This window comes from Microtus pennsylvanicus, chromosome 13 (genome assembly GCF_037038515.1).
Source record: "Microtus pennsylvanicus isolate mMicPen1 chromosome 13, mMicPen1.hap1, whole genome shotgun sequence".
NCBI classification, from domain to species: domain Eukaryota; kingdom Metazoa; phylum Chordata; class Mammalia; order Rodentia; family Cricetidae; genus Microtus; species Microtus pennsylvanicus.
Window position 1 is genome coordinate 32355536 of NC_134591.1, and position 15360 is coordinate 32370895.

Sequence of the window (15360 nt, forward strand, 5' to 3'; positions counted from 1 at the left end):
CTGAGCCACATTCTCTGGAGCCGTCCAAGCGTGCTCCATGTCTGTGTGAGACGCTGAACTTAACAATTGCCACTGAATACTTTTTTCATATCCCCAGCACAGTGTTTGACAATTTCATGTTCTCAGCTTCGTTCCCCACCTTTAAATAAGATTGAAAGTCGTAGGTTGCTGGAAAGAATTCCAGGACTCTCTACATTGGCAGGGCAAAATGTCCTTTAGCACAGTCTTGGATACAATCTGGTTGACCTGTTAGCTTTGCCCAGCCGAGCTGGTACTAGCATTCCATAGCCAAGCACAAGGAAGCAGGGTCGCATGCCACCCACGCCCAAACCTCTCTGACATTTCCGTGGGCCTGGAGCCAACTCCCGCCGATGTGTTTCATCTCCCTCTCCGAATACAAAGGATCACTGAACCTTCCAGTTAATTCAACACCCTCCCCCCTTCCTGGAGAGGGTAACAGTTCTGTTGGCCATTATAATGCATCTTCTGTCTCCCAGCAATCCACATAGTCATTAATTTCTGCTGCTGACATCAGGAAAGAGGATTATGTGTGTGTCTGAAACTGTTCCCAGAGTGCTCATTAGTCATAGATAATTGAAAAACGGGTAGGGGTCGGTTTGGTGTAATAAGAGCCCCTGCAGCCACCCGATAATTGCAGACTCCAGTTTGACCACTCAGGCCACATCTGTCCATTCAGAGGGGAATTCTTGGAGCCCAAATGTCCTCAGGGCCACCTGACATCTCAAGGTGAAGCGTGTAAACACAGCCAGATCAGAGCATAGGCGAATCGCCCATGGGATTCTTTCCTGCCTTCAGCTTGCAGAACAGAACAAAGAAAAGATGAAGGGAATCTGCTTTCATTTTTGTTTTTATTGAAACTTAAGCTAATTTGGTTTTATTTAAGCCAACAAATAAGGTTGAGATCTGGAAGCCACACAGATAGCTCAGGGGAATACCTCCCGACATAGCCTAATCTGTGCTGTGATAATAGTCAGTGTGATAATAGTCTCTGGACGTATATGTGCTTAAATGTTCGTAGTCTTTAAAGGGGGCACAAATGTGCTCATCAGATGAGCCCTATTCCACACCCTGGCCTGACCCTTACTTTGTCTTGCACTTCCTCCTAGATTCATACCTTAATTCTACCTCCTGGATTTTAATGACTATGTAGGATTCTGCTGAATAGATGTGTTTTTGTTTGTTTTCTTTTTTAAATATCAGACTAGAAGAGAAACACCTTTAGAACTATGATTTTAAAAAAAATGCTTGTTCAAAGAAACACCAAAGAAACCACAGGTTAATAAAAAGCACATATTCACCCCCACCCCCACTGGAAACATTTCCTGTGTTTTACCTCCCAGGAATGTAGTTTTATAAACTCGTCCACCCCCATTGTTGCTTTTGCAGTGAAGTCATATTCTGCATAATATCTTGCAGCCTGCATTTTCACTTGTTTGGGTGTTTGAAAGATAAAATGTTTCCTATGCTAGCCTTTCTTCACATAGTAGGTTTACCTTTTTAAAAATGGAATTTGAGTGTCGAGTGGGTAGGTACTTACTAGTTTGCTGTCTGTAGCCTTGTGTTGCCCTTGCATAGGCTGCCCTTATTCCCCACCTCTCCTCAGTGCCCCTATCGCTAATAAACTGGATACCCCAACTCCTGGCCCCTCGGGGTTCCCTACAGTGAACCACCATTTGTTTTGATGGAGCCACTTCCTGGAGTAGTCTAATTCTTGTATGATTACATCTATTTTTTGCCTTTGGAAGTCATTCTAACCCTCATCCAGGTGCCGTCTCTACCTTGAAGATGTCATTCATTCTCTGAGGTCAGTGTAAGGAGCCCTCCTCGGTTCTTTAGGTGCAACATGCACGTTCTACCTTTCCCCTATCTTCTGCACAGTTAATATCTTAGTTTTCCATCATCTTAGTTCCAGACTTTATGTGAATCTTTTGAAGACCTAGAGGCCCCTTTAGCTTATTGACCAACATCTAGACCTTGGCCCAAGGCAGGTAAGAACTGGTGCAGACCATCTTCTTTTTTTTTCTTTTTTTTTTATTGAAAAAAAAATTTCCGCCTCCTCCCAGCCTCCCATTTCCCTCCCCCTCCTCCCACTCCTCTCCCGCTCCCCTCACTCCTCTCCCCCTCCCTCTCCAGTCTGAAGAGCAGTCAGGGTTCCCTGCCCTGTGGAAAGTCCAAAGTCCTCCCCCCTCCATCCTGGTCTAGGAAGGTGAACATCCAAACTGGCTAGGCTCCCACAAAGCCAGAACATGAAGTAGGATCAAAACCCAGTGCCATTGTCCTTGGCTTCTCAGCAGCCCTCATTGTCCGCCATATTCAGAGAGTCCGGTTTTATCCCATGCTTTTTCAGTCACAGTCCAGCTGGCCCTTGGTGAGCTCCCAGTAGATCAGCCCCACATCTTCTATGCATTCTTTCTAAAAGGCTTGTGGAAACGTGAGCAAGCAGTTGATGAAGCATAGAAGAAACTGCAGAGCCTGAGTCAGTGACGTCTTGATTAGCTCTAGGGAGAGCAACACTGTGGGTTATAAAATTTCGTGGTGAACGAAAACATTGGGGAAAGTTATCAGATGGCAACTAACAGTCCTAGACCCTCTAAGATGCTTCTGGCTGCGAAAACGAAGATGTGGAGATTTCTTTTCACACAATATGTATTTCCACCTTCCTATCTTATGCTGCGTCCTTCTGGTTTGGATAAACAAAGCTCCTTCATGTTTGGGGTCAGACAGATGATGCCTGCAGGATGGTTCCAATTTAAGAAGGGATGTTCATCATGGTGAGCATTAACTCTTATTCCTAGATCACTAGCTTCAGAAGCCTGGCTCATCGTCCTGGGCTGAATTCTTTAGGAACTGAGCCGAGACTGACATGGGATGAGTTGTAGACTGAGCATGGTTATCTGTGGAAGCGGGAGACCCTGAGTGGTGATACAGTTAGAAATTACATTAGTCACCAAGCGGAGTGCTGTAGAGTAGGGTGAAGGGCACCTGCCAGCCTTCCTTCCTCCTTCACTGAGTCACAGGACAGGGGTCCAAGAGAAAGATCTGCAGCTGAGGATCCCCGGGGGACTTGGGGCTGGCAGCTGGCTACTGTCTGTACCCTCAATCTCTTTTAGCAAGTCAGCTTTTCTTTTCTTGATAAGGGAATTCAAGCCATGGCATCGTCTCTTCCTCCATAGTCCCTACATTAAAATTACCGCCATAAAAATCTCATGCCTTTTCTGTTTCTGCATTCCAATTATTCTTTAGCTTAACACTTCTCCCTTTGGTGAATGAAGAACTTCACTGCTGTTTTCTTTTCTAGTATCAAGCATATCCTCTCCTAAAATATTGCTGGAATGAGCATCTAAAAACACAGATCCAGCCACCACCCTCTTGCATCACCTCTTCAGTGGGATCTGGTGGTGTCAGCGCTGAGGCCCAAGCCCTGCAGTGTTATTGCAAGGCTTGCTTCTCTAACCATCTCTGTCCATCACCTGCTACTCTTAACCAAACCTGTGCTCTACTGCCTTTACCCAGCCCCGAGCCAATCACCCACGATACTTCCTCTCTTCTATCCTGATTCTTGTTCAAGATGGTCTACCTGTTGAGTGGTCTTCCTTGCCCTGTGTACCCTGACACCAGGTCTGCTGAGAGCCTAGGACTCTACTCACAGTCATCAGAAGCCTCCTTTCACAGGCCAGATTCATTCATTTACTAACTAAGCTGTTTCTAAATCTCCCCAGCAAAAAGCAATCTTCCCTGTTAATTCCAACTCTCTTATGAAACTGTCCGTGGAAGTTTCTCCTCTGAAGTTGTAGATCTTGTAGATAAATCTCTATAGTTTCTATTTTTACTTTCTTCTAGAAATCAAGCCTTAAAGTAACTCAGCAGGCAAGACTTCTAAATGGGTACATTTAAAAATGTAAAACAATGCTTGTTTTGGAAATAAAATCCTTGATCCCTTCATTTATTCAAAGCATAGTTGAGAAAAATCTGTGCTTTGATGTCATAGTGTAAGACTTGACGTCAGAGGAGAACCTAAAGCTTACCTCCAATGTTTAAGCTACGTGGCTGCAGGAGACTTACTGTTCTAAAAGTTTCAATTTCCTGACATCCACCTGTGAGATGGGGACAAAAATTGGATCCTATTGTAGCCCTCTTAGATGTTATTAGCATAATGAAGAGAGAAAATGCATGCTATGTTCTTAGCACAGCTAGAAGAGTTGACTCCAGGAGGAATGTCTGTCATACGTTACAGAATATATGTGGAGACATAACTAAGAGACTGTCCAGAATCCAAATCCAGCTCTTCCACGTTCTTATGTCCTGGAATTCAGTGCAGACCAGTGCTTACCCTTCTTCTACGCTTATGTTTATGCATCTGAACCGTGTTCGCTAGACCAGCACAAATCACCAGACATAGCGTATGAACAACACAGCAGACTTTAAACTCTGTTAGTCCTCATGATAAAGCAAGAAAAAAGTAGATGAATTAGTCCTGATGTCTTATTTAACTTAATAGATAAAAAATTATCATATTATTATATGTCAATTGGTGTAGCGATTCTTTTTGCTGTGCTTAAGAATAAATCTAGCTCTCCCTTCCCTCCTGAGGCAACACCTGAGCAATACCTGAGGCAGGTGGGAGAGCTGATGTTGAGGTCAGAAGGGCCCAAGAGCTGCCCCTGCCTACCCCCAACTACAATACTCGGGAGAGTAGACCCTGCACCTCAGGTGGACGTCACAATAGAGCCAACCTCATTGGCAGAGGTCTGGGTGACCCAGCCCCAAAGTTGTGAGCATGGGATAGCTGTCCCCATTCCTCAGCTCTCATGTGGTGGCATGGAAGAGACAGAGGAGAGCTTTCCCCTACCCCTGCCCATCAATGGCTGAGGCAGGTTAGAGAGCTGGCTCTGAGGTCATAGAAGAAGGATTCATCCAGTCTGGAAAAGTGAATGTAAAGAATCTCACTATTAATTTTATATCAGTCTTGGGATCTGGTTCAGTGATACTGTGGTTGCCTATTGTAGTGTGATTGCCTATTGTAGATAGGATCCTGTTTGTTCTATCTATCTGTCTGTCTGTCTGTCTTAGTAGTTTCTCTTTTTCTCCTTTTCATTTATTCTTTGTGTCTTTCACATCATGCATCTCTATCCTATTCATTTCCCTGTCCCATGTCTTATCATGTCCACCCTCTGCCCTTGCAACCTCCCCCGCCCCAATAAAAGAAAATAAACTTTAAGAGAAAAAAGAGAGAGAAAGAGAAAATAACCAATCTCGTTGTGGAAGTTGTAGTGTGGCACAGTGAGCCACACAATAGACGCTTTTACCCATATATCTTTTCTTGCAAGTGTTCAATGGAGAGAGTCACTGGTCTGGTTTGAGGCTTCTGGTTTCTGCTACACTGTCGATGCTGGGCCCTCACTGGTTATATTGCTGATGCCCTGCGATGTGGAGATCCTGTAACTCTGGGTTTGAAGAACTGATTCCTTTCTGTGCTCCAGCAGATCACAGATGGAACGGATGTTGGGCTGAACCAACACATAATTCTTGTTCTGGGCCTGAGCAGGGTTAGTCAGCCCACCAGCTCTCCCTTGTCCTCACCACCAGTGAGAGCTCTCCTGCATTGTCTTTGGGAGTTCACCCCTTTCAGCAATGAACAAATCTTTGGTATATGTTCTATGTCCTCATCAAACATAATTCAGATACTAGATTTCCATTGGAAATGCTTTCCTTTCTTAAATGAATGCTGGAAAAGTAAATTTGCACACTCATATTATTCCAAACATACTTTGTTTGTCAGAATACAAATTCAATGTGTTTTAAAATTTTAAATGTAAATGACTTAAAAACAATATTAAATGAAGAAGATCCAAAACCCATCACATTGATATCAATCTTTTGGGCTAACCTAGTTTTAGAGTTAGTTATAGACAGAAGTTTATTATTTAAGATAGATATAAGCATGGACTGGGGAGGTGTTTTATTTCCAGTTAGAGGGTCTTTAGAGCCATTTACCATCTTCACTTATGTGTGTGTGTGTCTGTCTGTCTGTCTGTCTATATCTGTATGTCTTTGTGTGTGTGTGTGTGTGTATTTGTAATTGGGTGTGTGTGTGTGTACACACATGTGCTGAAAATATAAGGCACTTCTACTTAACCCTGAAGCTCCCTAAACAATGACAAGTGATGCTTTCATGCTCAAGAAGCTCATAGCACACATTTAGAATCCTAGGGTCCTGGGGCTCAATAGAGATTACAGAATACATGTGGTCTAAGTCTTACACAGACCCTGCAAAGCAGAAATACTTACAGAATACTTTCCAGAGTGGAAGGGGTTCAGCCTCTGTTAAATACCTCACAACAGATAGATCATTTCATTTTCCTCTGCCTCACATGGATTTCTGTGTCCTTATCTCATCTTCCTAACTAGATCGAAAACAAGAACTGCCTTTTCCAGCCCAGCAGTGCCCACACAAAGCTAGAGAATCAATAAATTATTAACTAAAGGCCTCCCCGATGGCAGGACGTCAAGGTCACTTGAAATATCAGGGTCACTGCATTGCAAAATTCTGAAGAATTGTTTCTGAGCAAGCAATAGCCTCACAGAATCCCCTAAGGTTTCAACTGGCCTATCTCCTCCAGCTAGAATACACAATTTAAGAAATTCTTTCTTGGAACAAAATATTTCTTTCCTTTACCCTCCAATAGGAAGCAAGCGCAGAAGTCACTTTTCTGTTTCTTTTGGAGCACATGTTTGTGTGCCTATCAAAGACATATACCAAGATCACAAAATGAGCAGAGGGGTGTTTTATGGGTGCATGGTTTCTGTCTCTGTGCAGTTGAGAAAATGCAGGCAAGGAGGATGGAGCAAAAAGGTTCTCTTAAGAAAACCCTCTGTTCACGTTCGAATTTTCCAAACTGATGGGTGTTTGTTTTCTCTCATGTCTACCAGGAAATCTCGTGCTGCCTCCTGGAACTTGTCTTGGAAGTGGGCTCACACCAGAGGCAGCCAAAGAGCTGGGTCTTCCCTCGGGGATTGCTGTGGCGGCCTCACTCATCGATGCCCACGCAGGAGGACTAGGTAACCTCTTCTTTCCCAGCACCGGTTCTGTGGGTTCTCTGGGCAAAAGAATACATCTTTTTTGCTTGCTCAGCAGAGGTCAAGGGCTGATGATTTAAGGTGAAATAAGAAAAGGCCTTTATACCCATAAGCATTTGAATAGAATTAGAAAACTTATAATTAAAAATAAAAGTTATAAACTATTAATTCCTTAATACATAATAATATAACATTAATCTAGATAGTTCTCTAGCATCATGAAAATTTGGACAACGTATGTTTACTTCCATCCACAGTGTGTGATGGTAGGGTGGCTTTCATGAATTCTTTCTTTACTAATGGTAGCGCAAAATCTTTATAAGCATGATATATTTGTTTAATAAAATATTTGGCTTTTTTCCTAAACCCAATTACTTGATTGAAGTCTCGATTTAATTTCCTATATAACTTTCAAGTCTTCACTTCATGCATTTATTTATTCATTTTTCAAAAACCCATTGGCTCCACACCACACACTCTGGCGTGGTGCTAAGGGATGGTGGACGTGAAACAAAGCCTGGGACCGGTGTGAAGCGCTTGCCCAGCTTGCACAAGGTGTGTGATTCAGTCCTCAGCACCTCAAAGCTATGTAAATGTGATGAAATAAAATAAAACAAAACCAACTTCTCCTCACGAATTTTAATAGAAAAACATACAAGAAAGCAGAGCATGCTAGTTAAATGTGGTGGTTCTGTTCTCGTCTTCAACTCAACTGGAGTTTCCTTCTGTTTTCTCTTTTGACTACTATGATTCTCAATCTCTCGATTTTACTACGTTCCTATATAGTCTCCTATCCTTTCAGTACAACAGCGTTTGTTTCAAATGATGGCTTGTAATTTGTAAGGCACACGTTCCAAGCCATGCCATTGAATTTTCAGAACTGAATGGTAAGAAGTAGAACAAAACAGGGCAGAACACAGCAGACTGTGTGTCTTGCACAGCAAGGTAAGTACTGTGTTGTTAGCCTGTTTCCATGTGTGAGTATACGTAGGTGCATTCCAGGCCATGGCTAAAATGAATCTCATAAATGGATTAAGGTCACAGAACTTTAGTCAAGTGTGGTGACACACCTGTGTGGTTTTTGCTACTTGAGAAGTGAGGCAAGAGTTCAGCCATTCTGGTGGTATAGTAAGACTCCAATTCGTAATTGCCGGTTCACGTTTTACCTTAGAGCAGCTATTCACATGAATAACCCTTTCATGGGGTTCCTAACCATTGGAAAACACAGATATTTATAATTCCTAACAGTAGCAAAGTTACATTTAGAAAGTAGCAATGAAAATATTTTATGACCACAACATGAAGAACTGTATTAAAGGGCACAGCGTTAGGAAGGTTCAGAACCACTGCCTTCAAGTCAAGAGCTGTCTCTTCAAGGACTCACCATAGATTGTGTTTCCAGATCTCAGTCCATTACATCTCTGTCCTTGGCCCATGTGTTATTTGCCTAGAAATGACTTATGAGAATCTCAGTCTCCTCTGTGCTGCTGTAACAGCATCCCCGAGGCCACAGATACCAAGAGTATAGATTTATTATAGCTCTGTAGCCTGGAATCTCAGAAGACTCCTTCTGTCTGTATCAGAAGGCGGAACAACAAGGGAGCATTTTGCACGTGAAAGAGAAAGGAAGTTGCTTTCATTGAGAACTCTCTCCATTGATACATAACCCATCCCTATCACGTGAAATACCTCTTACAGCTCCCACTGCTCAACATTGTCACCAAGGGGGAGGCTAACACTTGGTGACCATGGTTAGGTAACCCTCTCCAATTTGAAGGTCATTAAACTTTCTCCTTTACAGCCCCTATTCATTGGAACAGTTAGATTGAGAAATTCTGTAAACTGTGCTCCTTTTGTTGTATTTATTTGTTTGAGGAAATGATCATGTTATGTTGTAACTTTATGATTGATCTGATTGCCTTTTCTACCAGACTAGGAATTTCTTGCGAACAAGGACACGGTATCATTCATCTCATGCTCCTAGTGGTGAACATTGCATCGCGTTTTATAAGTAGCTGATAAATGTGTTGAGTAAGGTCACATTGAACTTTAGAGTGAAGGTTGATCTGTTTCCTGATGTGTGGGGTTGGGTGACACTCATCACCAGTCTGAGAGCCCCTTCCTGGCTCATCTTTCTGTTCTCAGGCTCTGGCGCAGAGAAAGAATAAACAACAGGACTGCTCCTGGGAGAGGAGGGTGATAAGGGGTGTGGCTGCGACCACAGGCTGTTTCTCTCCAGCCTTTCCCAGTGCGAGCAGTGCTTCTGGGTGGAGTGTCATGCTTTGAAGTACAAGCCACGGAGCTGGAGGCGTAGACAGACATGGCGTGTTCTCGTCTCATAGCTGTCCTGACAGTGCAGATCGTGGAGCGGCTCAGGGAAACTTTCTTTATTTTCTTTTGCAATTCTCCCTGGGGTGACAGTCTCAAGCATTTGCCTCACCCAGGTACAAACACTTGGCTGGGGCCACTAGGTGCTACAGGGAAGAGAGCCTCGTCTTGGGGAACCACAGGCACTGTAGTTTCCTTGTCAGCTTCCCTGGCCTCCCTAAGGACGCGTCAAAACACACCTTCGCATTTCTGCCTAGGACATTTTGTGCTGTCCATGAGGGGTAAACTCCCAGATGACCTCCATTTGGTGTCTAAATACAGAGACTCACTGACAGAAATTTCACCCCCAGGAGCTTTGGTTTATGTCTTTTGTGCCCAGGCTCTCCCACAGTAATGAGTTCCCACCTATTAAAAGTAAATTTTGAAGTGGAAAGATAGAATAAATTCCTGGATTCTTAAAGAGCAGAACCCAGGTGCCTATGTTGGTGGGAGAAGGCAAGGGAAGGGATGCACACTGCTGTGGACTAGGAAGACTTGCTGATAATTCAGATCAAATTTTGTTCTTCTAGCTTCTTACCCTGCCTCTTTTCCCCAGCACATTACAGCCAGCTCAGGATTAGGATATCTGGGAAAGTCAAGAGGCCTGGAAGCAAACATTCCGCTCATTTTCCACCTTGAGTGTGTCATGTTAGGGTTCAGTGGAAAACAGAGGTTAGAGAGACCTGGATGACCATCTGACCTCAGACGGACTGAAGATGAATATCAGGTGTATGCGGCCTGTCTGTGCTGGGTCTGGACACTGGAGACTGTCAGCAGTGAACAAAACTGGCAAGGACTGTTCCTTCTAGGGAGCTTTGTATTGCTCTCCCTGCTCTGTGCTTATGTCGGTTCCTAGTATTGGTTTGAGCCCGCAGATCTGACTCGACTAAATCCTTGTTCTGCCTGCAGGCAGGTTACTTCTTCTCTTTTATGGGAAGAGCTACCAATGGCCCTTCGTGGTTTTTCTGTAAAAACTGGTGATATCTACATCACACATGTGCACAGACACAGACACATGCATACACATGCTCACACAGACAGATATACGGATGCAGACACATAAACACACACACTCTCTCTCTCTGTCTCTCTCTCTGTCTCTCTCTCTCTCTTAAGTGTGTAGTATTTCTCTTCTTTTCCCTGTGCACAGGCAGGCAGAGAAGAAAGAGCCCAAATCCCTGACCCCTCTGTCTTTCCAGAAGTGGCCCTGATTGTCCTCCTCATGCGCTTTAAAAGAATATGGGATTCAGTACCCTAAGAAGTTACATAGATTTAAGTTGGAAACATCCTTCAGAACTGATGGAGCGAACCTGGTGCTGAGCGACCCCAAATGTCATGATAAGCCTAACTTTGGAGTGGGAGTGGTATGCCAGCCGTCCTGTTCTCTCACAACACTGACCTGACAACCATGGGCAGGTCATATGCTGACCTGACATGATCAGCCTTGCACCCCACATTCGGAGAAGTGGTGGGGGTCACCTCTCGGCAGAAATACCCCATAGACTCTCGTTCCCAAAGACAGCCTGGGATGGAAAGATAGGGATCAAAGAGCAACACAGCTCAATTCATGGGTTTTCCAGCTCTGGAAACAGGAGGAAGGACTTTGTGGGAATGAAAAATCAAAGATAAAAGAACATTTTGTTCTTAAGGGACTGGCTAGTGAGTTCTCCAGCCGACAGCCAGCAGATAGGAGTAGTTTTGTTTGCACTTTGTGGGGGTGGTTCTGGCCAGGGCTCCTGCTGCTGGTATTTTTCTAGCTTGTAAAAATAGCATTAACTTTGTTCCAGGTCTGTTCTTGGCTCCAGCGCCCCAACTGTCCTGAAAGGAAATAACAACCTCATTTCTCTCTCAGGCCCCCTTCTTTCAGTGGCTTTTCTCTATCAGACAAACTTCTGACTGCCTATTAAAGCTTGAAGATGCTGCTGTCTTCTTTGGGAAACCTTCCTTGACTCCCAAGCTAAACGAATCCTTCCTTGTCTGTGTGCTTGCTGTATCTTATGTTTGCTGGTTTGTATGTTAACGTCATCTCATTTACTCTTGTGTAGGTTCTTGTAGCATACTGTATTTCATCCTGAGTGGCTAGTGTCACAGTGAGTAAATGAATGAAAGAATGGCATTGAGTCCCTAGTGGATGCTTATTTCAGCTGGGAGGCAGATGTCTTTGTACAGTAGCTCTACCTGGCTCAGTTCTTCAGTAGAAAGCATTAAGTCCAAGCAATTCCTCAACTGATCTGAGATGTCTGGAAATCTCCACAAATTTCTGGTTATGCTCCTATTTGCCTGATTTGGTAAAAAACAAACCTTTTCTGCTAGGTTGAGCACAACTTTTTAATTACTGACATTGGATTCTCTATCAGATGTTGCATTGTCTTAAATTGCTCTTCTGAGTTGCAATGTTGGAAAAAAATAAGGACCTCCTCCCTCCCTTCCTTCTCTCCACTTCCCTCCACCCCCTTTCCTTCTTTCTTTCTCCTTTTTGTTTGTTTAATGGCAAAAAGAATTAGTTTAGTCAGTCTTAGAAAAAAACTTCTGGTCCTTGCCTTGCTAGAACAACAGTTTCTTCCAGTGAACAACAAACCATACTAGTCTCTTTTTTTCTTTCCTTTTTCTTTTTTCCTTTATTTTTGTTTGTTTTGTTTTGAGACAGGGTTTCTCTAACAGTCCTGGCTGTCCTGGACCTCACTACTTAGACCGGGCTGGCCTTGAACTCACCGAGATCCTCCCGCCTCTACTTCCTGAGTGCTGGGATTAAAGGCGTGCGCCACCACCGCCTAGCTCATGCCAGCTCTTATGGAAGAGAGGGAAGGCAAGCAGCAGAATCCAGTAATGTGATTTGAGGAGTGTTTATTTATAATTAATATGCACAGATGGATATTATGTGTGGATATGATGCGTGGCATGTTTGATGACAGACATTGTTCCAAGCAATGATCTCTTCTATTTCTAAACTTGAGACAGAAGCACATCTCTCCTCTTTGTGGAATCATTCCTGACAGCAAGTGTGTAGTGTAAGGGGACAGATATGTGAAGCCTTATTTGGCCATGGGGGCACTTGCAACTCAGAGCTGAATTATGGACCTAAGAATCTATTCTTCTACCTGTTGTCTCACACTTAGGAAGAAGCTCTTTGCATGGTGCTTTTCCGTTACATTTGTCAAATGGGACAACGGTGGCTCATACAGCTGCCTAACTTTGTCAAAACCTACATGGCAAGGTGGAGGTTTGTGAGTAAGCCTGACTGGTCAGAATCTGTGACTCACACTTATCACTGTGGAATGTGGAATGATGGACCTATTAATACATGGTTGGTCTACTTTTGAATTTGTCCCCGAGAATATCTAAATAAGTAACAAACCTTGAGGAAAGGCTTTCAGCAAGTGTATACTGACAAGCCGCTTTCCTGGCTGATGAGGATGGAAGGTGAATGCGAGAAAGCAGTGGAGTTTTGGAAAATTGCAGCCCAGTAAACAGGCAAGTACAGTAATTACCGTTATTTGCGCTAAGCACAGAAGGCTTTGGTAAAACATAAAATAGCCTCAAAATGGAGACAGGAAATTACAGAAGCATCCCTGGGTAGGAGATGCCTGGAACTGTGCTCACAGCAAGTCACGCCATTATTATTTCTTGGAAAGTAGAATGTGTTTGTTCAGTCACTTTTAAGCTTTAACTAAGTATTACTTCTAATAATACATAGATAATATCAGCATCTTTAATAAGAATCATAGTTCTTAGTACTGCATGACCATATCCTGCCTGCCTTCCATGGCCCCGGTGCTCCTCCTACTTTATCTTTACCCTTTTCAGCAGTCCTAGCAGATAAAGATCAGTTCCCATGTTATGAGGCACACAGTGACATTTCCAGAATCTCATAACTAGTGTCTTAGCTAGCTTTGCACTTGAGATTGAGTCTGTAGCTCGTATTACTTCCTTTAGGCTGGTGCATCTCAAGCAGCGGTGACTTTAGACACCTGCATTCCACCTAGCACAGAGTTAGCACATCTGAGGAGGGGGAAATATCACACTGGCTCGTGACAAAATGAAGCCAGAGGTGTTGCTAGCTACCCTGCATGCTCAGGCCAATCCCTGCCACAAAGAAGCCTTGTCCAGCCATGGACTGACCTCCCCAGCATGGTGGCTGAGGAGCCTTGCTCTGCTCCAAACACCAACAATGATAATATATCCCATTTTCAATTCAGCCTATTTCTGTAGAAGCAAGAACTAAGACAAAACAATGGTTTTGCTAATGTGGTACTTTTTAAACATAATATTCGGAGACCCAAACTCCTCAGTAAAAGTAGCCAGGTGATCAAAAGAAATGGAAGTGGAGACTGAGGAGTCAGGATCAACATGGCTTCTTCAGCACCTGTCCTGACATCGAGCTTCTGGAACATGTGGCCTTCTTCCCATGTTCTCTGCCTCTTTCCTATATGTCCATGCTTCTCTGCTGAGCATGGATCCTTCTCCCCCTCCTAGACATTCCAAGTCAGGCATCAGATACAGTCAGATTACAGTGCTGCCTCTGCATAGCATCTCCAAATCCCACTCTCCACGGAGTACTAGTTGCCCTCTTGATGTTTCTCCTGTACATGTTCTACCTATTTCTGCGTTCCTTTGCATGCCTGCCATCTGACATGAACCCTACTGACATGACAGTTGTGGAAGGGTTCTGTGACCTCAAAGTAAGGATCACTAAATCCACGAAGAGGGACTTGGAAATGTAGATTTCAGATCTGATTGACTCATGAAGCTAGATCTGTCTCTGTGCTCACGAGATGTCACCTGGAACCCAGAGGAGCAAAAATATAAAATCTGATGACATGGATTCAGAACAGTTGTGATGTTCAAGCAACAAGTGGGCAGGCGTGAGATCAGAGCTGAACAGGCCAGACTCTGGGTCAGAACCGGCAGCAGCAGGAAGCTTTTCCACGGGGCACATTTAAAACAGAAAGTCCATAGAAGTGGAGGGGATTCCAAGCACTGATAAAGCCATCTGTGGAGACTGGAAGGAGAAAGGCCGTGCCAGGCCCCGAGCAGATAGCAGACGCACGACTTCAGGGAGTTTCTGGGTCTGTCTGATCAGAAGCAGAAGGAAGAATGTGTTAATATGATTTCAGGACTGTGGTTTTAAGCCGAGGTTGGATTTCATGAGAATCACCGCTGCTGAAGATCAGCGGCTGTGTGAGTGTGGCAGGCACATACACGGTAGAGGGGCACAGGGGACGATTGGGGTGAAAAATTTTGGAATTTCTGTTCTCAGACTCCAGGGCTTTCTTGGAGAGCTGCAGAGGAGTGGCCCAATCCAGGTGACCAGTCTCTTACCTGTAGACAGGAAGCTGAGAGGGATCCAGGCCTCCGGCTCACCCCTCTTTAAGTCTGGTGCCACATCATTCAATATGCGAAGCCGTGCCCCTGCTGTGACATCATAGTGTTTGCAGTGTGAGATACACATACTCCTCTTTGGATGATGAGTTAGCATACAGTTTGGGAACACAAAGGCTACCCAAAGAGTTTCTGTACTAAATTCTCTAATTCGCAGATGAGAAAACCAAAACTGGGAAAACCAGAAAATTACTGTCAAAGCTTGATTGAAAAATCTGTGTTTTCTCTTTCAGCTTGGCGGGGCAGCCAGGGCTCTGCTCCATTATGTGACAGTATCTCCAGTTAGGAAAAACGAATGGGCCCTGGTGTCTTCTTCCATTCCTTGCCGTAGCTCCTAGGTAATGGCTGCAGTCTGGGTCACAGCTGGCCATGAAATAGGTAAATTCGTTTTTCGAAGCTAAACATGAATAAGTTTTTTTGTTTTGTTGCTGAAATCTACAAAGCTCTATTAAGCCTCCTACAAAGCTGTCAACAATCAAAACACACAGTGGACAGTTTCCTTTGAAGAGCTCAGCC

General features: G+C 44.0%; 1 protein-coding gene across 3 annotated transcripts in view; it reads left to right on the forward strand.

Annotated features, from left to right (window-relative positions):
• Fggy (FGGY carbohydrate kinase domain containing) overlaps positions 1-15360 on the forward strand; it is a 364222-nt gene that overhangs the window by 167739 nt on the left and 181123 nt on the right. For all 3 annotated transcript variants that reach the window (XM_075945971.1, XM_075945973.1, XM_075945972.1), the window contains exon 7: positions 6952-7080. In XM_075945971.1, coding sequence (XP_075802086.1) covers positions 6952-7080 — 129 coding nt within the window. The remainder of the gene's footprint in view (positions 1-6951; positions 7081-15360) is intronic.